General features: G+C 47.2%; 1 protein-coding gene across 4 annotated transcripts; it reads right to left on the bottom strand.

The window, feature by feature from the left end:
• Positions 1–5,096: 5,096 nt before the first annotated feature.
• Positions 5,097–26,257, bottom strand: LOC130194347 (capping protein, Arp2/3 and myosin-I linker protein 3-like). 4 transcript variants are annotated; one of them, XM_056415320.1, is made up of 39 exons: positions 26,200–26,257; positions 24,582–24,676; positions 23,609–23,659; positions 23,457–23,516; positions 22,914–23,035; positions 22,688–22,782; positions 22,471–22,541; positions 22,247–22,396; positions 21,885–21,973; positions 21,642–21,736; positions 21,481–21,567; positions 19,423–19,532; positions 19,117–19,194; positions 18,970–19,046; positions 18,602–18,706; positions 18,432–18,501; positions 17,141–17,222; positions 16,951–17,047; positions 16,777–16,831; positions 16,200–16,372; positions 16,033–16,101; positions 15,830–15,923; positions 15,478–15,576; positions 15,277–15,396; positions 14,828–14,941; positions 14,567–14,742; positions 14,401–14,488; positions 14,199–14,318; positions 12,984–13,050; positions 12,555–12,742; positions 10,499–10,578; positions 9,454–9,627; positions 8,750–8,948; positions 7,446–8,112; positions 7,257–7,366; positions 7,016–7,142; positions 6,425–6,496; positions 6,107–6,220; positions 5,097–5,794 (listed from the first exon to the last, which is right to left on the bottom strand). In XM_056415320.1, the coding sequence occupies exons 1-39, from the start codon at positions 26,255–26,257 to the stop codon at positions 5,754–5,756; spliced, it is 4,539 nt and encodes a 1,512-aa protein (XP_056271295.1). In that variant the 3' UTR covers positions 5,097–5,753. The 4 variants fall into 4 exon arrangements, with proteins under 4 accessions (XP_056271295.1, XP_056271296.1, XP_056271297.1 ...); XM_056415321.1 differs by having other exon boundaries at positions 6,113–6,220; XM_056415322.1 differs by lacking the exon at positions 6,107–6,220.
• Positions 26,258–27,354: the final 1,097 nt, after the last annotated feature.

Raw genomic sequence — 27,354 nt, 5'->3', positions numbered from 1 at the left:
TCCCCAGTGAGGGGCTCCTCCTCACCTGGACTGATGTTACAAAGTCACTCTGAAAAACAGTGAATAAAAGATTGATGAGAACCTCCTCCTGCATTATTCACTCCTTACAAAGCAGGCAGACACAATAAAGATGAGGCGATACATCATAGCGACTATACGGGATATTAATACACTACAAAACACACACAACGCTAATAAATAAGACTTAAATAGATACATGGGCTATAGAGACACCATTACGTTGTGTTGTAAACATAAAGCGGGCAGAGTGTGTACAATATCAGTCTATAACTCAGATAATCAACAATAAAAAGGCATGAAGTAGAGGAGTCTCCCTGCTGGGATCTGCTCAGCCAATAGGATTCAGTCCATGTCACTTTCATCCAATGGGAATTGTTATTTCGTCATATTGATGTTGAGTGATTGGCTCAGCCGCCACCTTCTCCACGACCTTTGACCCCGTTGACAGGACACCGATGGGTCTGTATTCACAGGTGGGAGAGGAGGTTCTGCATCATTTAAATACTGATCCCAGATCGGTTTAGAACCGCCTCTTAACTTTTCTATTACAAGTTAGTGTTTCATCGCCGTTCTTACGATAAATTCTTTCCATCTTGGACTGTGTTGTTTGTGTTTGTTTGTGGTCTCATGTGAGTGGACTGATCGGCTGCTCATGGGATTAGAGACGACTCTGGCCCTGAAACTAGTGTCAGATTAAAGGATATCCATGCGTTCATAAACCATCTGTAATGTAGACATAAGCTGAGCGGCCATTATCTCACCGGCCGAGGCTGACCATTCAGATCAACGAGCGCTCCTCATCCTATGCATGTGTTAAAGCTGCATTCTCTCTCCTGACCACCAGGGGGCGACTCCTCTGGTTGTATAGAAGTCTATGCTTCATGTGTTAAAGCTGCATTCTCTCTCCTGACCACCAGGGGGCGACTCCTCTGGTTGTATAGAAGTCTATGCTTCATGTGTTATAGCTGCATTCTCTCTACTGACCACTAGGGGGCGACTCCTCTGGTTGTATATAAGTCTATGCTTCATGTGTTAAAGCTGCATTCTCTCTCCTGACCACAAGGGGGCGACTCCTCTGGTTGTATAGAAGTCTATGCTTCATGTGTTAAAGCTGCATTCTCTCTCATGGCCACCAGGGGGCGACTCCTCTGGTTGTATAGAAGTCTATGCTTCATGTGTTAAAGCTGCATTCTCTCTCCTGGCCACCAGGGGGCGACTCCTCTGGTTGTATAGAAGTCTATGCTTCATGTGTTAAAGCTGCATTCTCTCTACTGACCACCAGGGGGCGACTCCTCTGGTTGTATAGAAGTCTCTGCTTCATGTGTTAAAGCTGCATTCTATCTCCTGACCACCAGGGGGAGACTCCTATGGTTGTTTAGAAGTCTATGCTTCATGTGTTAAAGCTGCATTCTCTCTACTGACCACTAGGGGCGATTCCTCTGGTTGTATAGAAGTCTATGCTATAATTGTTTGTGTTTTTAAGTATTTACAGCTGTGTGTCCATCTTTAATATATATTGGTGATTACAGGGATAATATCTACATTATTTTGGCAATAATTCATAAACTCCAATATAACGTCCCTCTGATGGACTCAACGCTTCACCTCACGACTGAAGTCATGTCGGTCACACACTCCTCCGTCATGTGACCTGCCGGCACGACCCATCAACACATCTTCATCGCCTTCATCAAGGAACGAGGCGTGCAGATGGGGAGGTTATATGGGAGGAGGAGAGGGATGAAGGGATGAAGGTGGTCGATACATCGGCTCCTCCACCAGACCGAGGGATGACGCTACATCTGTTCCTCCGTCAGCTCCTCCCGTCTGATGGTTATACAGGATTATGACGATTTAGATGGTAGATGGTAGATGTATACTTTATTGTATTATTGTATACTTTAACTATTAAAAATCCACTTATTTATGTAAACGATGCACTTGAGGAAGAGGAGGTGTCACATGGAGGCTGAAGCTCCATCAGTACACCTGCACTCATGTTCAGATATTATTATCATGATAAAGCATTTTAGATTCAATGATTATTATGTTTGCATCTCGGTGTGTGTGTGTGTGTGTGTGTGTGTCATAAGTGTGTGTTTAAGCGAACTTATAGCATTCACCATTCATTCCTATCATTTCACGTGGGTGGAGAGGGGGGCAACCAGGTCACACCGGAGGCGGTTGTTAGGGAGACGGTTGCCATGACGACCGCCTCTGAGGAGCTCTTGACCTTTACTCTTTTTTTGTCAACGTGGTGGTAACGACATTAAATTAGTCGTCGTCGTCATCGAGAGTCATCACAATAATGTTTCATTAATAAACCTCATCCTTATTTCATTTATTTTAATTTAGTACAAAAAGTTTAAATAAAACACACACAAAAGAGACTTTTAATATAACTGTGACCAGAGGAATGTGCAGGAGACAGAAATATGAATATGAGTATGTCAATAGATGAGAGGATGAAGTAATTACATAATAGCAATAATATTAAAAGTAATTAAAAATAATAGCATTAATAAGAAGAAGAGGAAAAAGAAGGACAACACATTTAAAATATGACAATGTAAATAATATTAAATAATAATAATAATATATGTATTATAATATATATAAATACAAGTAAATACATACAACACAAATACAAATAATAATAATAATAAGGAAGAAATAAATAAATAATAAAGTAAATTATAGGTAAAATAAATGATAATGGAAATAATCCTAAATAATTATAATAATATTTTTATAATAAAATATAAATGTATAAATAATAATGTTGATAAGTAAATTCATACAACACAAAATAAAAGCCAATGATAATAAGCAAATGATAATGTTAAATATCGGTAAAATAAATAATAATATAACATATAACATATAATAATATTAACAATAAACAAAATTTAAAAAAATAAAATAAATAGGATAAAATACTTGTGTAGTGTAGTAGATTAACTGTGTGTGTGTGTGTGTGTGTGTGTGTGTGTGTGCGTGTGTCCTTCTCTCACACACTGAGGATCCTCGTTCAGGACAGAAAGAAGAGGAAGAGGAAGAAGAAGAGGAAGAGGAAGAAGAGGAAGAAGAAGAAGAGGAAGATGATCTGTACTTCGTGAGGTTTTGTGTGAGCACCATCGTGCACATTGCTGTCGACTGCCTGCATCCTTTTTTATTATTATTTCACGCATCTTTCTCCTCCCACACATGTTCTCTCTCTCGGCCCGTTTTGTGCGATGGCGTTGCTAGGCAACCGCAGCAGAGCTATGAGAGGGGGCATGATGCGTTCGTGGCCGGCGTGATGTGATGTGCATCTCACGTCTTAAAATGACATCTAAAGGAAAACTTACTGCCAAGAAGGAAAATGTGGCTCAAATTTCTCCTTTCTCTTCTTTTTAAAATTACATTTCTTTAAAAAAAAACATTTGAGATACTAACTCATTATTTTGAGATAATAACTCATTATTTTGAGACATTAAATCAATACTTTGAGATACTAAGTTAATATCTAGAGATACTAACTCATTATTCTGAGATATTAAATCATTATTTTTTTATACTAAATCATTATTTTGAGATATAAAATTATTATTTTGAGATAGTAACTCATTATTTTGAGATAGTAACTCATTATTTTGAGACATACCATCATTATTTTGAGAGGTTTTCTCATTATCTTGACACACAAATGCTTTATTTAAATGGATCCTGTAAGTCATTTAAATTGACTTCATATAAAGTTTTCTTCTCCTCACATTTCCAGAATGGAGCTTCCACATAACGATCTTCAGTCTTCCAGGAGCTGCTTGACGTTTCCTCGGAAGCTTTTTGCTCATTAAAACCAACAAACACTGACATTGTTTAATAAAAAATGAAGTAAACAATAAAGCTGCCTCTCCACCGACACGTGGACAAAGTGAGCAGGTTTCCTCTCAGACTCCGTCTGACTCATTATACAGTCTGTGGAAGAGAAAGGTCACGGTTCAGTTGCTAAGGACAACCTGACAGACTGAAATCATGTGTGTGCTATTGGTGTGTGTGTGTGTGTGTGTGTGTGTGCCTTATTTCTAGGCATCCGTCGCCCCCTGCTGTTTATCACATTCTTTGACTTCTGAATATGAGGAAATGAAACCAGTCGGTCGGATGTTTTTCTTTTTCTTACAGCTTTAGTTATTCGCTATTACTCTCAATTTGTAACTTGTTGAGCGTGATAACGAACCAATTAGACTCAAATTAGCATTAATTAAGTGGGAAATATAATTTAAGTATTAAAAGTATCAACATTTCTGCTGTTACTGTTTTACTAATGTATATAAAATAATACAATGTTGTCTTACTCATGCATTAATATAAAATTAAGATTTTAATCATTTTCTAACATTTTTAACTCTTCATAAACCATAATTTTAACTATCGTTTAATCTACTTATTATTTCCCCCCAATTATCAATTGATTGGTTTATAAAATTAATGCAAATTTGGAGGAAGTAATGAAACTAACAGTCCAAACCTTAAAATGATTATTATATAGTTATATAGAAAGAAAATGCATTTAAATCATTAAAAGTAAAATTAGAACATCTTCCCATTGCAGAAGTTTGAAAATAATAAATTAACAAGTAACTAAAGCTGTCAGATAAATTAAGTGCATTAAAAAGTACAATATTTCCCTTTAAAGTTCATTAGCATTTGTCTCTTAGTCCTTTTTTTCCAATGTAGGGGTTCATTTCACAATGAAGACATATTTATAATTCATCTTGCAATTTACAATAATACCTTTAAATGATCCCCCGGAGAGTATACGGGCCTCGTGGTACATTTACTATAACTAACCTTAACTCTACTGGTGAGTTTCCTCACTATTCCTCATCATCTATTGTACAATTAGCTTCCTGCTTTCATTAATATATCTATAAAATCATCTTAATTGTTAAAATGTTATGAAACAATACATTTAATGTAACGTGTTTCATCTAAATGCAGTGGGAACCACATCGGGTTTAAGCTAACGCAAGTCAACGCAAGCCAAAGCAAGCCAACGCAAGCTAACGGTAACAGCCAGTCAGGAGTCACGGTAGTTTTCCTTTAGTGTTTTATTCATACAGCGAGGGGTGCTCATACATAATATTTATTTTTCTCTATAAAATATATAATACCCTTTCAGTTTCCTGAAAGCAAAACTAGATAAAAAGCATCAAGTTTCCTCTGATAAGAAGTGACTCGCTTCCGAGAGTCGGACGCACACAATGGACCGTATCGGCGGTTAAGAAATGCTATCGCAGATATGTTTTAGAAATCACATTCTAAGAAAGAATAAACATTAGTTGTTCTTCCTGTCGAGCAAAAGCCACGATTCTCCGACACGAAAAGACAAAATGGCCGTCTGGCTTTAGCAAATACTGTCGAAAATACTGTCGCTACAAAGAGAGCTTTTCATGTGAAAGCAAAGACGAAGAGGTGTGAAGAGGAGGAACGAGACAGCGGAGGGTCAGCTGTGATGTTGAGAAGACTGTTGGTGTGAGTTTCTACCGCTTGTTTTACTGCAGGAGAAGAAGAAGCTCACACAAACACACTTCAGAACGTCGGTACTGGCCCTTTAAGAAAAGTGAGCGTTTCAGAAGAAGCGTGTGATTAATGCATTATGGCCTCCATCTGACTTCTTCTTCTTCTTCTTCTTCTTCTTCTTCTTCTTCTTCGTGTCCTCGTTGAAATGAAGCGAACAGCGTTGGGCATCACACCAGTTCGCTGTGATCGGAGGCCGAGTCGAGGCCGTCTATAAAACAAGAGAGGACAGGAAACTGTTCAGCAACAAAAAACAATATAAACAATATATATATATACTGTATAAATATATACAACCATTTCATATCCATGCTGATCAATACAAGTATCAGATCACAACTTGTAACATTTTGGCGGGAAATATCCACTGAATTTCCATTATTTTTTTCTAGTTAATGAATGTTAGCAACATATATAATGATAGTTATACTACCACCTGACTCACACTTGCGACACACACACACACACACACACACACACACACACACACACACAAATACATGTATATAAATAAAACAGAGACGTGTACCAGACAAGTCCAGTGACTTATTTCTGTTTTGGGGTAGTCTAGGTTTTTTCTCGGGGGGTTTGCGATTTGGGGGCTTCTCAACGTTATTAGGGCTGTCCCTGTCAGTGCCTGAGTTCAGTGAGGACACAGAAACACACACAGAAAACACAAAATAACAGTTAGATACAGACGCAGATAAACAGAAATACATGACTTCCCAACATGAATATATATATATATATATATATATATATATATTCATATATATACCGGTATACGCGGAGGTTAATTACTAATTGTGTTTACTGAGATGGGAGTAAAGACCAGCTGCACCTGCGTCACAAGACATGGCCTTTCTGTTTCTCTGTGGTTTCACCGGAGCCGGAGGTCGCAGTCCTTCGTCACCTGAACAGGTGAGAAAGACACATTGGTTTGTATGTGGTGAGGAACACGAGTGTTAGGTATTGTCAAGATACGTCTGAAAAGTGAAGCCAATGCAGCTTCAAGAGCCTTACAGCTGCATGGTCTCTAACGTGGGCGACTCCTCTGGTTGTATAGAAGTCTATACATCATGTGTTAAAGCTGCATTCTCTCTCCTGACCACCAGGGGCGACCCCTCTGGTTGTATAGAAGTCTATGCTTCATGTGTTAAAGCTGCATTCTCTCTCCTGACCACCAGGGGCGACCCCTCTGGTTGTATAGAAGTCTATGCTTCATGTGTTAAAGCTGCATTCTCTCTCCTGACCACCAGGGGGCGATTCCTCTGGTTGTATAGAAGTCCATGCTTTATGTTTTAAAGCTGCATTCTCTGTAGTGACCACCAGGGGGCGACTCCTCTGGTTGTATAGAAGTCTATGCTTCATGTGTTAAGGCTGCATTCTCTGTAGTGACCACCAGGGGGCGACTAGAAGTCAAATTAGTTACCTTGACTCGCAGCTCTGTCTGGGAATCCGTATGCGGGCTTGTGAACTGGAGGCGGCGCCGGAGGAGGAGGCAAGCTCCTCTCATTGACCGATTCTTTTGGGAAAATCGCATACGAGGACGACTTTGGCTGATTTTTGTGTGGACCAGAAGAAAAAGACAATTATTGCAACCGGCACATTTGCTCTAGATGTGCAGTAATGGCTCAAAGCAGTACGTCAGCACACAGTTTATTGATGCTGACCTTTTCTGGAATCGGAGGAGGATGACCCTCCGAGTCTCTTCTTTTTTCTCTCTCTTTCTTTTCGGTCTTTCCGGGATCCTTCTCCACATCCTCTTCTTCCTCCTCCATACCTGCGAGTCAAAGAAAAGAAGAGAAGTCACCGCCACCGTCAACAGCCGGAACGTCCTTTCCAAACCGTGGCGGGCGGACCTTCGGGGGTCCCCGGCAGAGTGTCGGAGCTCTCCAGACGATGCCTCGGCCTCAGCCGGGACATGCTGGGTTTGCTGCTTTGCGGCGGGGGATCCGGTTTCGGTGCACCTGGGGCAGCTCGTCCTCCTCCGCTGGTCCTCCATCCATCCGGGAACCCTCCGCCGGCGTCAGGACTCAGTTGTCTTTCCCTCTGCGCGTCCTGCTGATGCCGGTCCGAAGCCGCCGCCGAAGCCGCCGACGCTTCTGCGCTCCTCAGGGGATCCGTCTCCTTCGGCGAGGGCGTCCTGTCCGACGGGTACGGAGGCAGCGGCCTTTGAGCCAAAAGAAGCGGCTGCACTTGCCTCTCGGTCCTCCTGCCGGCCGGCCGGCCCTCGGTCCGCTGGCCGTCCGCCGGCGCGTCCGCCGGCCGGTGTTCCGACCACGAGCGGTCGATCTGCCGGCCGCCCATCCACTGTCTCTCTATCTTCCGGTCGATCTGCCGCTGGGTGTGCCGGTCGACGGTCCACTGCCGGTCCAGGTGTCGGCTCTCGGTCCAGTGCCGGTCAGGTTGCCTCTCTGTGGTCTGGGCCTCCGGCCGCGGCTTGTCCTCCGTGGTCCTCTGCTTGCCGTCCGTCCAGTACCGGTCCGATTCCAACGGGTGTTCGAAGACGGCATCCGCCTCGGATGTCTGAGGAAAACAGAACGAGAAGAGGTCAAAGGAGACGATCGCACCTACGGTGGAGGCTTGTGGACCGGTCCGGACCCGGCCCCAAACATCAGGCTCCCGAACTAGAGAAGCGCACATTTTATTGTTTCATGCTCTGGCAGCTGTTTCAAACTGTTTCAAACTGTTTCAAACTGTTTCAAATTGTTTCAAACTGTTTCAAACTGTTTCAAATGGTTTCAAACGGTTTCAAATTGTTTCAAACTCTTTCAAATTGTTTCAAACTGTTTCAAACTGTTTCAAATTGTTTAAAATGGTTTCAAACCGTTTCAAATAGTTTCAAATAGTTTCAAACTCTTTCAAACTGTTTCAAATTGTTTAAAATGGTTTCAAACCGTTTCAAACCGTTTCAAATTGTTTCAAATAGTTTCAAACTGTTTCAAATTGTTTCAAACTGTTGTTTCAAACTGTTTCAAATTGTTTCAAACTTGTTTCAAACTGTTTCAAACCGTTTCAAATTGTTTCAAATTGTTTCAAACTGTTTCAAACTGTTTCAAACTGTTTAAAATTGTTTCAAATTGTTTCAAACCGTTTCAAACCGTTTCAAACTGTCTTCCAGGAGGACACTCGTGTCCCCTAAAACACAAGTCAGTGATTTCACCTCTCTGGGAGAGCAGAAGGCGTCTTTGTTTCCCTCGGCGCCCGAGAGAGGAGCGCCCGGCGGCGGCGGACTCAGCACCAGAGTGTTTTTCCCCGGCTGGTCGCTCCCTTTCCCGTCGGCCACTTCCCCGGGAGACCCGGCTCTGGCGGCGGCCCTCGGCGGCTGCAGCAGCAGCGTGTACACGTTCTCCGTGGCCGCCCTGAAAGAGGAACCGCTCGACCCTCAGATTAAAACACGGAGGCTAACGTTAGCTCTGAGGACAGCGCGATTAAGAAGGGGCTTTTTTTTTGGGCTGCCGTAAATCCGCCATCTTGCCGCCATAATCCGTGTTTGACGCTCGGTCGTCGTCTGCATCTGTGCACACTTTCCGGCATCGGCCCGCCGGCTCTTTGGCAGCTGGCGGCCATTTCTCGTGTCAACAGAGACATTTGAGGAAATTTGGGAGCGATATTTGTCTGTGTGCCGAAGAATATGGACAGAAAATGTGACACCGTCATGCCCCCCCCCCCCCCCCCACCAGCACCACCACCACCATTTTTGGAAAACTGGCACCATTTAAAATCACGCCGAATTAGCCGACTATCAGATTATCGTTGCAGCGTTGCCATGGATACAAAGCCAGCTATCCCTGGGCTGCTGTGATACCTAATGTGTGTTGTGTTGTTTGTGTTTTTGTTTGTTTGTTTGTGCACACACACACGAACCCCGAGGTCGCCGGAGCAACAAAGTGACACCCGTCTCCGTAAACCTCGGCTTCGGGCTCCGGCCCCTGATTGGACGGCGTCTGGTTGCGGTTCCTACGGAAACCGAAGATGGCCAGCATGTTCCTCCTCTTCTTCCTCCTCAGCGAGTGGGCGTTGTGCAGCGAGGAGAGCTGGCTGAGAGAGGAGAGAGAGAGGGGGAGAGAGGGGAGAGAGAGAGAGGTGAGAGAGAGAGGAGAGAGGAGAGAGAGGGAAGAGAGAGGGGCGAGAGAGGAGAGAGAGGGAAGAGAGAGGGAAGAGACTATGGGAGAGAGGGAGAGGTCCGTCTTTCAATCAGGGGTTGGAGGTTCAATCCCGAGTCGAGAGGGAGAGAGACTTAAGAGTTGAGAGAGGTCTAGAGTGAATGAGATGTAAGAGAGAGAGAGCTTTGGAGAGAGGTCAGCCAAATGAGATGTAATGAGAGAGGAGAGAGAGGGAGGAGAGAGAGAGAGAGAGGAGAGAGAGAGAGGAGAGAGAGAGAGAGAGAGGAGAGAGAGGGAAGAGAGAGGGGAGAGAGGGAGGAGAGAGAGAGGAGAGAGAGAGAGAGAGGAGAGAGAGGGAAGAGAGGGAAGAGAGAGAGAGGAGAGAGAGAGAGGAGAGAGAGGGAAGAGAGAGGGGAGAGAGAGGAGAGAGAGAGGAGAGAGAGGAGAGAGGAGAGAGAGGAGAGAGACCGGTCATCATGTTGGGATGTCAGGCTAAACAAGTCCCCATTGAAACCTCATAACATCCTGAATTATACTATTTCAAAACTGTCGTCTCTAATCTTTCCCATCGGATTGAAACGGCATTTAAAGGGTTAAAGTTCTGTAAACGTATGAATATTTGGTGGTTATGATCGGGGCTGTGTCTGGATTAAAAGATTTAACTCAGTGAAAATGGAAAATCATTTCAATATACAGTATTATTACAGCAGTTTGAGGGAGGAGGGGCTTAAATAGTTTCGTATAAAAGTGACTGGTAATCAAACCAAGGGATTAATATTATGATAGAGATAATAAATATAATGTACCTGTCAGGGAGAACTCGCTTAGTATAGAAGTCTGGGAGGCCGCCATCAAGAGGACTTATTCCTCCATTTTCACTGCAATGCTGCACACACACACACACACACACACACACACAAACTCTCTTTAATATAGGTCAGTCGACCCGCGCTGGGTTTCATTTGTAAATGTTCTGTATGCAATAAAACAAATGGGTCTGTGGCTGAGTGAGATGGAGTGATGAGAAGATGAGAAGCAGCCTCCACTTTGTGTTCTTCACCTCTAAAGAGACAGCAGGACACGGGAGGATTATACATGGAGAGATGGATGGATCAGATAGATAGATAAATGGATATGTTAGAGAGGAGAGATATTTGAAGAGATGGATAGATAGATAGATAGATATGTAGATAGATAGATAGATGGATGATGGATCCGATAGATCGATAGATGGATATGTTTGATTTGATAGATATTTAAAGAGATGGATAGATAAATATGTTCGATGGATACGTTCGATGGATGGATAGATGTGTTCAATACTATAGATATTTAAAGAGATGGATGGATCAGATAGATGGATGGATGGATAGATATGTTCAATGGATAGATAAGTTCGATGGATGGATGGATAGATACATTCGATGGATGGATAGATATGTTCAATGGATGGATGGATGGATAGATACATTCGATGGATGGATAGATACATTCAATGGATGGATAGATACATTCAATGGATGGATGGATGGATAGATACATCTTGTCTCAAAAAGATGCAGAAAAATTGGTTCACGCGTTCGTTACTTCGAGACTGGATTACTGCAACTCCTTATTATCAGGCTGCTCTAATAAATCTCTTAGGTCCCTCCAGTTGATCCAGAATGCTGCAGCTCGTGTTCTCACTAAAACTAAGAAAAGAGATCACATCACTCCTGCACTAGCTGCTCTGCACTGGCTCCCAGTAAAATCAAGAATCACTTTTAAAATTCTTCTCTTAACGTACAAAGCCTTGATTGGTGATGCTCCATCATATCTTAAGGAGCTTGTAGTACCATATTGCCCCACTAGAGAGCTGCCTCACTAAATGCGGGACTACTTGTAGTTCCTAGAGTCTTAAAAAGTAGAATGGGAGCCAGAGCCTTTAGTTATCAAGCTCCTCTTCTATGGAACCAGCTTCCACCTTCAGTCCGGGAGGCAGACACAGTCACCTCGTTTAAGAGTAGACTTAAGACCTTCCTCTTTGACAGAGCTTATAGTTAGGGCTGAATCAGGTTCACCTGGTCCAGCCCCTTGATATGCTGCTATAGGCTTATAGCTGCCGGGGGACGTTTAGGATGCACTGAGTACCTATCTCCTCTTTTTTCTCTCCTTAAGGATGAATTGTCATCTCTCAATCACACGTTACTAACTCTGCTTTCTCCCCGGAGTCCTTTTGACTTCACGTCTCATGGGGTCATCGGACCCTATGAGACGGCATAGATCCTATCTGCCTGATGGATCATCGAGGTCTGGGTCGTGGAATTCCTGCTCCTGACTATGCCACTGTCCTGTTGAGACTCCGCCCACTCCTCCTCTCTACCGCCATCTGCCTGATGGATCGTGGAGGTCTCCATCGTGGAATATGCCTACTATGAACTATTCATACACTCTGTCACATTCATTGAATGTATTTAAACTCTAAATCTGTCCTTCTGGTCACATGACATCTATTGTTCTGTCCATCCTGGAGAGGGATCCTCCTCTGTTGCTCTCCTGAAGGTTTCTTCCCTTTTTTTCCCCCTGAAGGGTTATTTGGGAGTTTTTCCTGGTCCGATGTGAGGTTTTGGGGCAGGGATGTCTATGTGTACAGATTGTAAAGCACTCCGAGACAAATTTGTAATTTGTGAAATTGGGCTATACAAATAAACTGAATTGAATTGAATTCGATGGATGGATGGATGGATAGATACATTCGATGGATGGATGGATGGATAGATACATTCGATGGATGGATGGATGGATAGATATGTTCTGGAATAAACAATTCAAACGACTACTCGGCCCAATGTGTCAAAAGGTGCCTTGCTCAACCCGCCTCACCGCCTCAGCCAGGACGTGGCCTCCCTTGTGCCGGCGCGGAGGCCTCGGCCGAACCCTCGTCACGTGATGGAGCGGCAGGCCCAGCGTGGGCAGCTCCGACAGGCCTTCCCAGGATGCCGAGCGGGACAGCGGCGAGGGGTACGACGGCACGGAGGGCGGCGGCGAGCAGCTGGAGTCGTCGCACAGGCCTGGAGGCGGGAGGGAAGGTCACAGAGGCCGTGAGGGCCGAGAACACTCGGCAGGAAGCTCGGTCGAGTGGGCGGAGCTACAGGAAGACAGTTCCGAGATGCGGCGACTCGAGACTCGGCTCGGGTCGGATGTAAACAGCCATTAACTTCTCAGATGGACGGACGGGAGAGTGGAAAACAGAAAGAAAGAAGCCCACTAATGGAGCCCCGAGAGACGCCGTGGAAACACCGCGGTACTCACTCAGCCGGGTGGAGACAGGTCGTATCCGTCTGGTTCTGGAGCTGCGCTTCTTAATGGCTATTGTGTCCTGGGAGGAAATAAAGAAAGGAGAGGAAGGAGAAAAACACATCCAGAGAGGCTGAGGGATGGCGTGAGAGCGAGACGCACAAGAAGAGACCAACGATCCGAGATCTCCTCCGGGCCGACGGGAGCTTCTGCCGGTGCAGTTTCTTTACGCGGATCAAATGGTCGATGATGTGAATAACTTGATAACTCAGCCGAAGGGAAACGGGATCAAACGACCCAAACGGCTGCTCGTGAACGACGAAGTCCGTGGGACAGATTGCATGACGGCGGCGGTAAGCTGGTTGCGTGACTCTCGGGACGGCCATACCGATCTGTGGGTCTAACTTTGGTCCAATTTCCGAAGAAGCTATTGAACGGATGGCCGTGATGTTCTCAGTTCATCGACTTCTGTGACCCTCTTTTAATCGAGCACCACCTTCAGGTCAAAATGTCAATTAGTGCAAAACTACTTGTTTAAATAATATGGCCAACAGCCGGTGACCGGCGGTACTGAAAGGCCTTCGGGGTTGTTTCTCCGTACATTTGACCGGGAGTCTGATCCGTTTTTGAAAAAAACAACCTGCCTCGAATTTGGTTGTCAAAAGATGACCGTGACCTCAGAAAAATATACTTTTTTGAGACGTCAGCATCAACACTGGAGCGCTCGATCGTCAACGTCAATGATCGAGTCCATCCTCAACTCCTCTTCCTCCACCGCCCGGTAGCGTATCATCCGCCCTGCCGAGAAGGTGATTGACTGGACGGGCAAAGGTTGTGCCGGACCCCTCCCACCCTGGACACAACCGGTCCCTCCCCTCCGGCCCAACGGATACCAAAAGAAAAAACACCTTTCGAGGCCCGGGATCCCCGTCTGACTCTTCAAATTCCTTGAAAGGTAAATCTACTCGGCAGTAGAACCTTATTCTGATTCTGAATTAACGCTGGTCGGACTGATAGTCGAGACCTTCGATGAAGCCAACCAATGAGACGCTTATAAAGGCCAGAACACGCAATGTACCCTTGACGATACGTATTGCTGAAACTCGGTCTTTTTCTAAAGATGGACCTTCAGTGCTCCAGGGGCCAGAGGAAAACCCACCATGGCATCTGAGCGTCGCCGTAGTTCTGGTCATAAGTTTAAATACGGACATGTGTTCTGTCCACACTCACGATGCTGGTGCCGAGCTCCTCGTCCGTGATCTCCAGAGAGTCTCGGTGTCTGTTGAACCTCCAGCCAGTCCCGTCATCTGCCCCCCTGTCCCAGTGCTTCAGGTGAGACACCTGCCGAGTCTGGAGACGGACAGCGGCGCCCTTCAGTCACTTCGTCTCAAGACACATGAAACCGTGGGACCAGAACCGTGTCTCCACCTACCAGGGTCTTGTGGGTGGCGTAGAGCTCCTGCAGGATCTGGTCCACGATGGAGTTGGTGAGGTAGGAGACCACCGACAGCTTCACTTCCCTGCAAGGCGATCGATCGGGGGGGTTAGAAAGGTCGAGAGGTTATCCACAACCTTCCTCTTGGGTTAGGATCTCTTACTCTAAGGCCCGGTGGATGTCCTGCGCTGCTCGCTCCATCAGCGCCGTCCGGATGGCGGAGCGCGGCACGGAGACGCGCTCGGAGACCGACGACAGCGGCGGGCTCAACCGCTCCGCCGCGCAGGCCGACAGCGGGCAGAGCTCGCGGCACAGCGACACCATGGAGTCCACGATCACCTGCAGCGGAGAGAGAGAGCCCCCCCGGTGGTCAGTCGCTGGAGTCGGCCCCCAAAGGGTCCTCCGATAGATCTGTGATCTATACCTGAAGCTCTTTGTCCGCGGCTTTGGCGAGTTCCCCGGCCAGAGAGTCCAGCCGCTGGCGCACCGGCCCGTCCACGGAGAGCACGTGACCCAGCTCGCACAGCGACGGGTAGAGCTGGTAAAAGAGGAGAAGAAAGAAGATGGACTCAAGTTTCTGAGACATGCAATCTATTCATTATGATCCTTATTTCCCCTGAATGAGCAACATTTGATTTTTGTTGTTTTTGTTGTGTTGTGCACTCCACCTGAATATCATGTGGCCAAACAAATGTACAAAAATACATTTTGTTATGTTGTTGAAAACTAAATAAGTTTGAGTTTAAAAAAATTATAATTTATGAAAATAAAATAAAATAAAAAAACTCATTCTGAGTATATGCCAAGAAATCAAAAGTTGCCTTAATTTTTGTTGTTGAAATAACTCAAGGGCTCCGCTCAGGCGTCACTCACAGCGCGGGAGTTCCTGGCCTCTTTCAGGACCTGTTTGGCGGCTTGTATCTCCTCCAGCTCGCCGGCGCCTCGTAACACGCACACCTGCTGCTGCACGCGCACGCAGAGGCGCTCCATCACCTTGGAAACAGACAGGTGGAGGAGGGGCGGGGTTACACGTGTCACACATGAAACGGCGCGGCGTGGCGTGGCGAGCGCTACCTGCTCGGCGGTGCTGGTGACCAGGCCCTGGTGCAGCCGCAGAGCCTGACGCTGAGAGAAGCGCTGCGTCTGGTTGTTCCTCACCAGGGAGCGCTGGATCTGTGGGTGGGTGGGGTGGGGTAGTGGATGATGCAAATAGTGGGCAGAAAATGAAACGAGGAGAGGAGGCGGATGTTATGTCTTGGCCCTGTTTCTAAAATGCACCTTGACGGGAATTAAAATATTTGTCATTAGACTTCTTTAAAACTGGTCCAGTATTGATGTGAACACTCTACGTCAACATGGCCTCTCCTGACCACCAGGGGGCGACGCTTTAGGGGCGGGGCTACAGGGTGAGTTGGTCGAGGCTAACCTTGGTCAGCGCCTGCTCCGTCCTCTCCGGGGCGACGCGGTACGCCTGGCTGATGTCACTTAAGGGAAGAGGCATGTACTGCAAGGTGAAGTTACTGAGAGAGAGAGAGAGAGAACAGGGCAACGGGTCGACTGTGAGTTCATCCCATGCAAATCAATATATATATATATATATATATATATCTTGTATGTTTATGCTCTTACTGTTCCAGGGCTCGGGCCACATCCAGAAACCCGGCTGCGGAGGTGTTGTTGCGATCCCACGTCACGCTCCTGAGACACAAGAGAAGCACAAGAAAAGAGTTGAACCAAAACCTCCATGAAGAAATATTCTTCTCTCTATCCATGCCCCCCCCCCCGCCCCCCCTCACCTGAGCGTGGTGTTGATCTGCAGCGCCTTGCTCAGCATCTTGGCCCCGATGTCGTCCATGTTGTTGCCGCTCAGGTCCACCTTCCTCAGGCAGGTGTTGCTGCCCAGGGCGTTGACCAGCACGGTGCCCCTGGAACGCAGCCGCGAGTCGGCCAGGGACAGGGACTGCAGGGCCTGGGGGGGGGGGGGGGGGGGGTATGAAGGTTTAATCTAGGTTACAATAAATCACAAACACACCAGCGGCAGGAAGAGAGGAGGATGAAGTGTGTGACCGCTCGCTTTGCACACATGTCTGCATGAATTATTGACACTGTGTGTGTGTGTGGTGATACAGACACAAGAGAGACAGCAATAATTAATGACTCAGTGACATATTGCAAAAACACGACGTGTCCAGGAACCCTTGAAGGGGAACGCGACAGTTCCCCGGTCTTAAAGAGACAGGCGCCTAAACCAGGGCGTGAGTATGAACCTGAGGAAGTGCATGCCGTGTCCCCTTTAAGAGGATCATATTACCCTCTATATATATATATATATATATACTGTAATACTTCGCAGCTGATCCATTGATTACTCACACAGTCCTCCTCCTGCATGAGATGGACCAGCTTCTGCAGAACCTCATCCAGAACCCTGCAGAACACAGAGCAGAGGCCAGACTGTATATAGATATATATACATCTACATCATGTTTCACACACAGATACACACACACACACACACACACACACACACATTATTGCGTGCAGCACCTGCTCTTGATGTTGAAGTTCTTGCCCAGGTGGAGGTGTTTGAGGGAGGGGTGTCTGGAGAGAGCCGGCAGCACAGTGAGCAGGTCAGCATCGAGACCTGCCCACACACACACACACACACACACACAGGTCAACATGTCTTGATGCAGGGGGGGGGGGGGGGGTCAAGGTCACGGAGGGACCACCCTACCGTTGTCCGACATGTCCAGAGTGCCGATGGAGGAAACTCTGGGGAGGAGCTCCTGGATCACACAGGCTCCTGCCGAGCGAAGCTGGAGAGAGAGAGAGAGAGAGAGAGGGAGGGAGAGAGAGAGAGAGAGAGAGAGAGAGAGAGGACCAACATATGCACAGATATTAATGTTGTTGTATTTTTACATTTTTCCTTTGTGTTTATTTATTTTTCCTTTGTTGTTTTGCTGCTTTTACTTCAGTAAATTATACTTTAAAAAAAATCTTCCTCCTGCCAGTGAGTTGAACTATGATGGGATGTGATCGTTTCCATTTATATATTTCGAAGTCTGTAAATCACACTTTGAAAAACCTGTGAAAATATAAAATAGAGAAATCCAATGTTTTGAATATTGTAGAGGAAGTTTGTCAAATGACATCATGTGTGAGGGTTTTAGTTTTAACGATCGTTGAACGTGTGACTTGAACGTGTCTGTTAACGTGTGACTTCAGTGTCACGCAGAGTGTGGGAACTTTGTGTTTCAGACGCTTCGAGACATTCACGAAAACACGACTTCATTCAGACATCTTACTGAAAGTCTTTCAGAAAAAAACATTCATAAACCTTGAAGCATGGACTTCTCTACAACCAGAGGAGTCACCCCCTGGTGGTCAGGAGAGAGAATGCAGCTATAACACATGAAACATAGACTTCTATACAACCAGAGGAGTCGCCCCCTGGTGGTCAGGAGAGAGAATGCAGCTTTAACACATGAAGCAGAGACTTATATTACAACCAGAGGAGTCGCCCCCTGGTGGTCAGGAGAGAGAATGCAGCTTTAACACATGAAGCAGAGACTTCTATACAATCAGAGGAGTCGCCCCCTGGTGGTCAGGAGAGAGAAAGCAGCTTTAACACATGAAGCATATACTTCTATACAACCAGAGGAGTCGCCCCCTGGTGGTCAGGAGAGAGAATGCAGCTTTAACACATGAAGCATAGACTTCTATACAACCAGAGGAGTCGCCCCCTGGTGGTCAGGAGAGAGAAAGCAGCTTTAACACATGAAGCAGAGACTTCTATACAACCAGTCCAAGTTTGTTCAAATTCAAAATGTTCATATCTCCTTAACGCTTTGGGTTGTTGGCACCACATCTGGTGGACCCATGTAAACATGACCTCTGAGGGTCCGTAACCAATATGAAGCCACTGGACCAACAGGAAGCATCATCTAAACTAACTGCAAGGAGTCTGTATTGAGACACTTTCATCCAATCAATACCACGGTTCTGGGGAGATAATGAACTCTTACCTCACAGCCACTGATGTCCAGATGAAGGTCGTTGATATGAGGATTGGAGGTCAACCCTGATAGGAGAGCCCTGAGTAGAAGGGAGAGGACACAAGAAGTGAGAGTTTGGACCCACGATTTCGGAGACAGAGAACATGAGGACCAAGGCGGCGGCGGTTGTCGATCGGTACCTCAGGACGTCGGGGGGAAGCTTCATGGAGGCCAAACTGAGGTGGGTGAGGCTGAAGGCCGAGCTGAAGAACTGGCGGAACAGCGGCAGCGTGTCCTTCACCCTCCTGTGGGAGGATGGAGGACGATGGAGAGAGAATAAGGAAGTCACATTGTTGGTGTAAGAGAGAAGAGGGAAGAGGAGGAGGATCAAATGATGGAGAGCTGTTTAAATATGCATGAGTCTTATCTCTGCACACAGTGCAGCGGCGACTCCCACAAAGCTCTGATGAACAAGAGATGAAGATCGTGAACGAAGGAGGAGAAAAGAAAGAGAGGGCGAGAGATAGAGAGAGAGAGAGAGGAGGCCTTAAGCTACGATGTGACTAACCTGTGGGAGAAGGAGTTTTTGGAAAGATTGAGAAAGGAGAGATCAGCGCAGCATCCTCTCAGAAGAGCCCCGAAGAGCTGCAGGAGAACAGGGACAGTCACCGGCTGAGCCTCAGAGAGACACGGAGACATCTTCAGAGAGACTCACCGAGTCCACGGAGCAGTCGGTGCCCGACAGGTCCAAATGGACCAGGCAGTTAGGCTGGGACAGGAACAGATACAAGTTCTGGAAGGAGGAGGAGGAGGAGGAGGAGGAGGAGAGGGAGAAGGGGGAGAAGAAGGAGGAGGAGGAAGAGAAGGAGGAAGAAGAAGAAGAAGAAGAGGGAAGAAGATGAAGAAGAAGAAGGAAGAATAACAAGAAGAAGATGAAGAAGAAGAACAAGAAGAAGAAGAACACACATGTCTTCAGATGCCCGGTTGTGTGAGTGTGTAGTTGTGGTGTGTGTTTCCTCACCGAGGCGTCCTCCCCGGACAGGACTCCGGGGTTCTTGCTCAGGTCCAGGTGCAGCAGGGAGTTAGAGTACTCATCACTGGAGCACAGGGCCTGAGAGAGAGACACCACTCCTGAGAGGAAAGGGAAGAGGAGAGGGAGGGAGAGCGAGAGGGAGAGAGGGAGAGAGAGAGAGGGAGGAGGTTGCACATTATTAAAACTCTCTCACACGTGGTTCATTATCTCCAGCTGCAGGTCAGATGTGAGGGGAAGCTTCAATGTGGTGTGGAAGTTCTCCACTGGGAGCCTGAGGGGCCTCGGGGGGGTGGAAACAACATGCATCTAGTTATATAGATGGTTGTATCTATATGGTTGTATCGAAGTCTATGCTTCATGTGTTAAAGCTGCATTCTCTCTCCTGACCACCAGGGGGCGACTCCTCTGGTTGTATAGATAGATAGATATATACTTTATTAATCCCCAAGGGGAAATTTGTCGTGACAGTAGCAGCAACACACAAGAATAAAAAACAAAACGCAAAATATAAGAAACAGGCATGAAAGATATAGAAGTATACAAGTAAGATAAAAGTAAAATACAAAACAAAATATATATGTAAATATACAACACACATGCATACACAACACACAACAACACTGACAAATCAAATACAAAAATATTAAATATAGACAGAGTGCAAAAAGCAAAGTGTGTGTATGAGTGCAGAGCAAATGAAATGAAATGTGTGTGTATGTGTGTAGTGCAAACAAATGAGATGTGTGAAGTGCAGATCAACATAGTGTAAGTATTCAGTGATTGCACTATGATCTGGCAAGAGGTGATTTGTTATAGAGCCTCATAGCCGTCGGCAGGAATGTTCTCCTGTATCTGTCCTTGTGGCAGCGGAGCGTGAGGAGACGTCTGGAGAAAGTACTCCTCTGGGTGGTCCGGGTGGTCCAGTATGGACAGCAGTTTCTTCAACGTCCTCCTCTCCACCACCTGTTCCAGGTGCTCCAGCTGGCAGCCGATGATGGAGCCAGCCTTCCTAACCAGTTTGTTAAGACGGCTGGTGTCACCGGCTCCGATGCTGCTCCCCCAGCAGACAATGGCAAAGTGCAGCACACTGGCGACAACCGACTGGTAGAATAACTCCAGCATCTTGCTGCACACGTTGAAGGATCGAAGCTTCCTCAGGAAAAAGAGTCGACTCATCCCCTTCTTGTACACAGCGTTGATGTTGGCCTTCCAGTTCAGTCGGCTGTCGATGGAGACGCCCAGGTACTGGTCCTCCTCCACCAGGTACTGGTCCTCCTCCACCATGTCCACGTCCACTCCCAGGACACTCAGAGGTGGAGGAGCTGTCGCCTTCCTCCTGAAGTCCACCACCATCTCTCTGGTCTTGGCCACGTTCAGCCGCAGGTGGTTCTCATCGGCCCACTTTACAAAGTCGCTCACCACTGCCCTGTACTCCTCCTCCCATCCATCCCTAATACACCCGACCACTGCAGAATCATCAGAGTACTTCTGCAGATGGCATGACTCCGTGTTGGACTGGAAGTCACTGGTGTACAGGGTGAAGAGGAAGGGAGACAGAACAGTTCCCTGTGGGGCTCCAACATCACTGACCACCGTTCCAGACAGCACACGGCCCATTCTGACAAACTGTGGCCTGTGAGGTAGTCAGTGATCCAGGAGATGGTGGACGCGTCCACACCGACCACCCGCAGCTTCTCACTCAGCAGCAGTGGCTGGATGGTGTTAAATGCACTGGAGAAGTCAAAGAAAGTGACTCTCACAGAGACACCGGTTCCATCCAGGTGCCACTGAGCTCGTTGCAGCAGGTAGATGATGGCGTCGTCCACTCCCACATGAGGCTGGTAAGCAATGTGTTAAAGCTGCATTCTCTCTCCTGACCACCAGGGGGCGACTCCTTTGGTTGTATAGAAGTCTACGCTTCATGCGTTAAAGCTGACGGTGGAGCAGCGGTGGGGGGCGGGGCTTAACGAAGGGCAAAACAGACTCCACTGTATACGTTGATGGGGACGTTAAGGCGGGGCAGTGTAAAAGGGGAGGGGCCCAAACCTTTGGACGTGAGGGAGGTCTTGGAGAGGTTGAGGAGCCGAAGTCCTTTGCTGAGGCGACACATCTGCTGGATCAGGTTGGACACACCTGCGGCGCACACACAAGAGGTGTGAGACGGGAAGGAAGTCCAGCTCGACCCAAACCAACGCGCGGTGCCGTACCCTGGTTGTCCAGGGAGTTGTGGGCCAGGTTGAGCGAGTGGATGACGGACGCAGGGTTCTCCGACAGGGCGGCGGACATCTTCTGGGGGAAGTCCCTGAACACAACGTAGAAACATGCGTTACGTTTGTCCTCTTGTTCTTTTTCAGCAGTCGATAAACCGAAAAAGGCCGCAGCGAGACTTCCGATGAGCTCGTCCAATCACCGCCTGCGGCTGTACGAACGTATGAAAAGAGCGAACTCACGATTTTAAGCCGGCGTTCTCCAGAGTGATCTCCTCCAGGCTGGAGGATTTGCTGATTGTGTGCAGCACCTGCTCGGTGACCTCTGACCCCTTGGAAGAAAAGAAAAAAAAGGAAAGATTCACAAGCGAGGCCGAACAACGGTCTGCTGCTCGGAGGCACTACCGCGTGCGTCCACAGGGGGGCGCCACAATCAACACAAAAGGAGAGTTCCTGGTCGTAGCTTTGAAATAAGAACTGTTCAAGAGTTCGTAGAGGAAAAAAATAAAAGTTCTGATACTTCACGGACGTCTCGTTTCCTACTCTAAGGGAAATAAAGTGTGTTTGTAAAATTTGACCCAAAATAACCCGACAGCAGAACTCACGATGCGCAGGTCTTTGCAGTACAGCTTCGTGAACCAGGTGTTGTACGCCATCGACGCCACGATCACGGCCAGATCCCTGCTCTCCAGGTGGCTGAAGTCCAGCAGGTTGAACTCTCGGCTGTCCTGGGAGTGGTAGATGGTGTCCACGTCCTGCAGAGAGCATCCACTACCCATGAGCCCCGTGAAGCTGCCCCCCCCCCCCCCCAGGCTCTCTCAGCTCTTACCCACTGCACTTCCTCCTTGCAGCTGATGCCATTGTAGTCGCACAGAGCGGCGTACGTCTCCGAGAAGCCTCCTAAGAGAGGGGGGGGGGGGGGGGGGGCACACAAAGTGAGATGAACAGCTGCTTCCTGCCTCGATGAATAAGGCAAAAGCAAACATGCACGGAAACATTTGTCCGAGTGATGAATTTATTATATCAGACCCCGCTGGGCGTCTCACCGCAGACCCGCTGGGTCTCCGGCGACGTCTCCGAGCTGGGCGAGTACTTCCTGCTGCCCTCGGAGAGGTCGCTGTCCGAGCGGCCGATGGACGGGCTGCGAACACACGACACGAGACACGGGCGCTCGTCTTCATCTCCAGGTCGTGAAACGCGTGAGAATAAAAGTAATACAAATAATAATCACGGTCGTCGCTCGGCGGACGAGGGAAAAGAGAGACGACTTACGCGAAGATGGAGTTGTTGAATATCCGAGACAGGGCGAAGTTGATGTGGCCGACCACGTGGTTCAGGTGGTCGCGGGACTCGAACCGCAGCGAGTAGCCCGACTTGTCGGTGTCGATGATCACCTGGAAGAACGGAGACATTATTGTTATTATTATTATTATTATTATTATTATTAAGTCTGTCCTCAGACCAACTTAAAATAAAGTGCTAGAAGAGTAAACAGGATTATTACATCAACTCTCTATTTCAGAATAAAGTGAAACGAAGGAAGAAGAAGAAGAACAACAACAACAAAAACAAGAAGAACAAGAAGGAAGAAGAAGAACAACAACAACAACAAGAACAAGAAGGAAGGAGAAGAAAAAGAAGAAGAACAAAAACAAGAAGAAGAAGAACAACAACAACAACAAGAACAAGAAGGAAGGAGAAGAAGAATAAGATAAAGAAGAAGAAGAAGAAGAAGATGAGTGATGAACCAGGAGATGTTCCTCAGGAGTTCTGAAAGAGTTCTGTGAGTTCTGCTGAATCATCATCTGACGTCACCTGGTGCTCGGGGTGCGAGTTCAACGCCCGGATCTCCAGGAAGTTGAAGGTGGTTTCTACCTGTTGGTTCCACAGACAGACAAGAGTTAATAATCCATAAGCAGAGGAGGACGAGGTTCATGTTGCAGAGACAGGAGACACGCAGACGAGACCTTGGCGGGAAGCTTCGGCGCCAGGAAGTAGAGCCGCCATGTTGTGAGCACCTGGAGGAGAGAGGAGCACGTAGAATGTAACCGGATCATAAATAACCCGGGAGTTTCCATGGTAATGATGAGCACTTCCATATTCATGCATCGATCCTGCTAAAAGCTTTCTTTTTTTCTTTCTTCCTTTCTTTTTTTTCCGTGTGTCACGACGGTAATGTAGCATTTGTCGCTACGCTAACCGCCGCTAATTTAGTAAATTTCTGCCGGTTCTGAAGTGGAGATCTTTTTTCTTTCTTTCTTTCTTAAAGCGCAATGCAAAGTCGACGTGAGGTTTTTAACCCCGAAAGCGAGCGGAGAGCTCGCCTGTGGACGACGGGCTACACCATTATTTGGGGGGGGGGGGGTTCCACAGCGAGCCCACCCTAAAATTAAAATAAAGAAAAGTGACTGTCTCTCTCTCTCCATCAAGGAGAACAAAGAGCAGTGGTTCTCTCCATCATTTACTCCATCCTCTACGACGGCCCCGATAAAACGCTCCCTCCAGACAAAGCCCCCCCCCTCCCCTCCCCCCCTCCCTCCATGTGCTCCTCCTCCAATGAAAAGCGGTAATAACATTACAGCTCTCCCATTGCTTTTTTTCGTTCCCCTTTTGGAGAGAGAAGCTCGACCGGTTTAATAAATCAAGATGAATTCACGAAGCGGGAACGACGGATCTGAACGTTGAAGAAGTTCTGACCTGAAAAAACGTCAAACGTTTAAAGCGTGGCAGCTGGAGTCTGCAGGAGGGGCAACAAAGAACCCCAAAGCCCGCCAGGCGGGGTCGAGGAGCACGCTTATTTTAAACAGTCGCCAAAACAACGTCACAAAATGCAGCAAAAATAAATTATATTTCATTAAAAAAAAACATTTTATTCTCGTGTCGCTTTAACCAGATCCTGTAAATAACTGTAAATTGTGACAGAGAGAGAGAGAGACTCACCAGTATCCTGTCCTCCGTCTTGCCGCTCTTGGTGTCGAGCTTGACCCCGTGGATGAACTTGATGGAGGATTTATCCACGATCTTTCTGATGCTTTCTGTCGAAGGAAAAGAAAGAAAAGAAAGAAAGAAAGAAAGAAAGGAAAAACACGTCGACGTGAGAGAGGAATAAACGCAAAAGTTCGCCCAACTTTTGCGACCTTCGGCCACGTCGCTCGTTAGTGGACGCCATGTATGGTTGAGACCTGTCACTCAAAAGGTAGCCCCGCCCCTTAAAGCATACCCTGGTCTGATTGGCTCTAAATTGGGTCTGTTAGAAGGAGGTCCAATCAAGGCGATGCTCTGAATCACTTTGACCTTTTGAGGCATTTCAGAAATCCTCCTGAAAGGGATTCAAAGTACACGTGACACGGAACCCCAAAGAGACATTCAGAGAAGTTTAAACGTCTGATCACAGAGGTCAACACGCAGGACGACCTCACCGTATAGGATGCACTGAGAACTGCTCCTGTCGAGCATCTTCATCATCAACATCATCATCACCATCATCATCATCATCATCACCATCATCACCATCATCATCGTAGTCATCGCCATCACCTTCATCATCATCATCATCACCATCAACACCATCATCATCATCATCATCTTCTCCACTCCTCTACATAAAGCTTCATAATATATTTATGAATGAACGTACGTGTAAAGTTTGGTGCATGTTGGCTGCTGAAGAGGATTTATGGATCAGAACATGAGCTCATAGATCTTCATCACTTCACCCCACCCCCCCCCCCCCTGTCAGTCAGTGGCCCCGGGGGCCACCGTAGTGCCTGAATGAGGAGGCGGGGACTCCTCAGTATTAATCATCACAGTGTGGCTAATGGGGTCATTAGGAGCAATCAACGCAGCGGCGGAGCACGAGCACGTGTTACAGCGCGCGCGCGTGTCTGTGCACGTGCGTTCACTTCCACTTTGTTACCGTTTGAGAACATATATATTTCCAACAAGAACAACAACAACAACAACAAAAGGACGTATTGTTTGTCCACAGCTCGTGCGCGCGCGTGTTGGCCAGATGCACAGCGAACATGTGGCTCTCTCTTCTTCACTTTGGCCCGCGCGCGCGCGCACGCGTACACGCATGCAACCCACCGACAGAGCGCTCCAGCTGGCGGCTGCAGGATAAACACGGATTACAAAAACCGGGTCCAGGTCCGGGGAGGGGCTCGAGCCCGGAAACAACACGCACGCGCTCAGCATCACCACGCCCCTTTCCCCTCTCTGGCCTAACGCTGGGGGGCGTCTACTACCTGAAGAGCACATCTACAGCAACACATAGATAGATATATTTATATTTCCCTGCATTGTAAATAATTCTCCGTGCACGTCAACGGATTCACGCGCACGCCGAGGAGGACCAAGCGGACCGGGGGGGGGGGGGGGGTCGCTCAGGACGCGCGCGCCGTCCAATGCGTCGGTTCGGTCGCCAGTCCGGTAAAAAAAAAAGAGAAAGCATCCGGTATCCTGGACGCGGACGTACCGGGGAGGGATGAGGGGGGGGGGGAGCGCGCGCGCGTGCGTGGTTCTAAATGGACCGAACCGGTCTTGTGTCGGTACCCACCTGTGATGTCTTTGCTCGCGCCCACGAAACCAGAGGCAGTGATCTCCTTAGAAGCCATGTCTGATCCTCTCTCTCTCTCTCTCTCTCTCTCTCTCTCTCTCTCTCTCTCTCTCTCTCTCGCTCTCTCTCATTCCAGCAGAGCATCCGACTGCCCGACGCGCGCTTCCTGGAAGAAACCTTGTGGCCGTTGATGAGGATGATGGGAGGATGGATGGATGGAGGGAGGGAGGGAGGGATGACGAGGAGGAGAGGGCGGGGCTCACGGAGGCGTAATGAGGCAGCTGGATGAGTTCACCTGGGGGAGAAGCAGCGGGAGTCTGCAGGAGATGCTCTGTGGTTTAATTATCTTCAATAATTATATTACACTTATACCTCAAAAGGCAGCAACTAAGTGAGGATGTTTTATTAGGCCACACTATTCTTATTAATAACTATATTTAAGATTATAATAACCAATAATTGCTGTCGCGGTGATCCTGGGGCTTGTATTGTTCTGCCTGAAATTAAAAAAGGAGTAAAAAGTCCAGTGAGGGACCGATCTGGGATATTAGATATTAACCTCACATGTTGTTAGTGCACCTGTCAATCACCTTAAGCCCCGCCCCTAAAGCGTCCCCTGCTTTATGGTCTGTAGACTCTAAATGACCATAAAGTATAAATGATGACATCATGCTGTATAGAAGAAGACTTGAAACTAGAGACTGAGACATAAACTCATGTTTACAATGTTTACTGAGGGAATACATCAAGAGAGAAGTAGAGTCACTATAGAGACTTCTATACAACCAGAGGAGCCCCCTGGTGGTCAGGAGAGAGAATGCAGCTTTAACACATGAAGCATAGACTTCTATACAACCAGAGGAGTCGCCCCCTGGTGGTCAGGAGAGATAATGCAGCTTTAACACATGAAGCATAGACTTCTATACAACCAGAGGAGTCGCCCCCTGGTGGTCAGGAGAGAGAATGCAGCTTTAACACATGAAGCATAGACTTCAGTTAGTGTTGCATCACCCTTCACCAACAGGAATAAAAAATCCTTGTTTGACGAAAAAAAAAATTAAAACCACTGAGAGTTATCCGTCCAATATGACTTCAGACTCTCTTCAAATTGTTTTCAGTATGTGTTGATTTATTTCTCAGGATAAGTAAAACCTT

The sequence above is a fragment of the Pseudoliparis swirei genome, chromosome 5 (assembly GCF_029220125.1).
Source record: "Pseudoliparis swirei isolate HS2019 ecotype Mariana Trench chromosome 5, NWPU_hadal_v1, whole genome shotgun sequence".
Lineage (NCBI taxonomy): Eukaryota > Metazoa > Chordata > Actinopteri > Perciformes > Liparidae > Pseudoliparis > Pseudoliparis swirei.
This window is presented reverse-complemented; position numbering and strand designations above follow the sequence as displayed.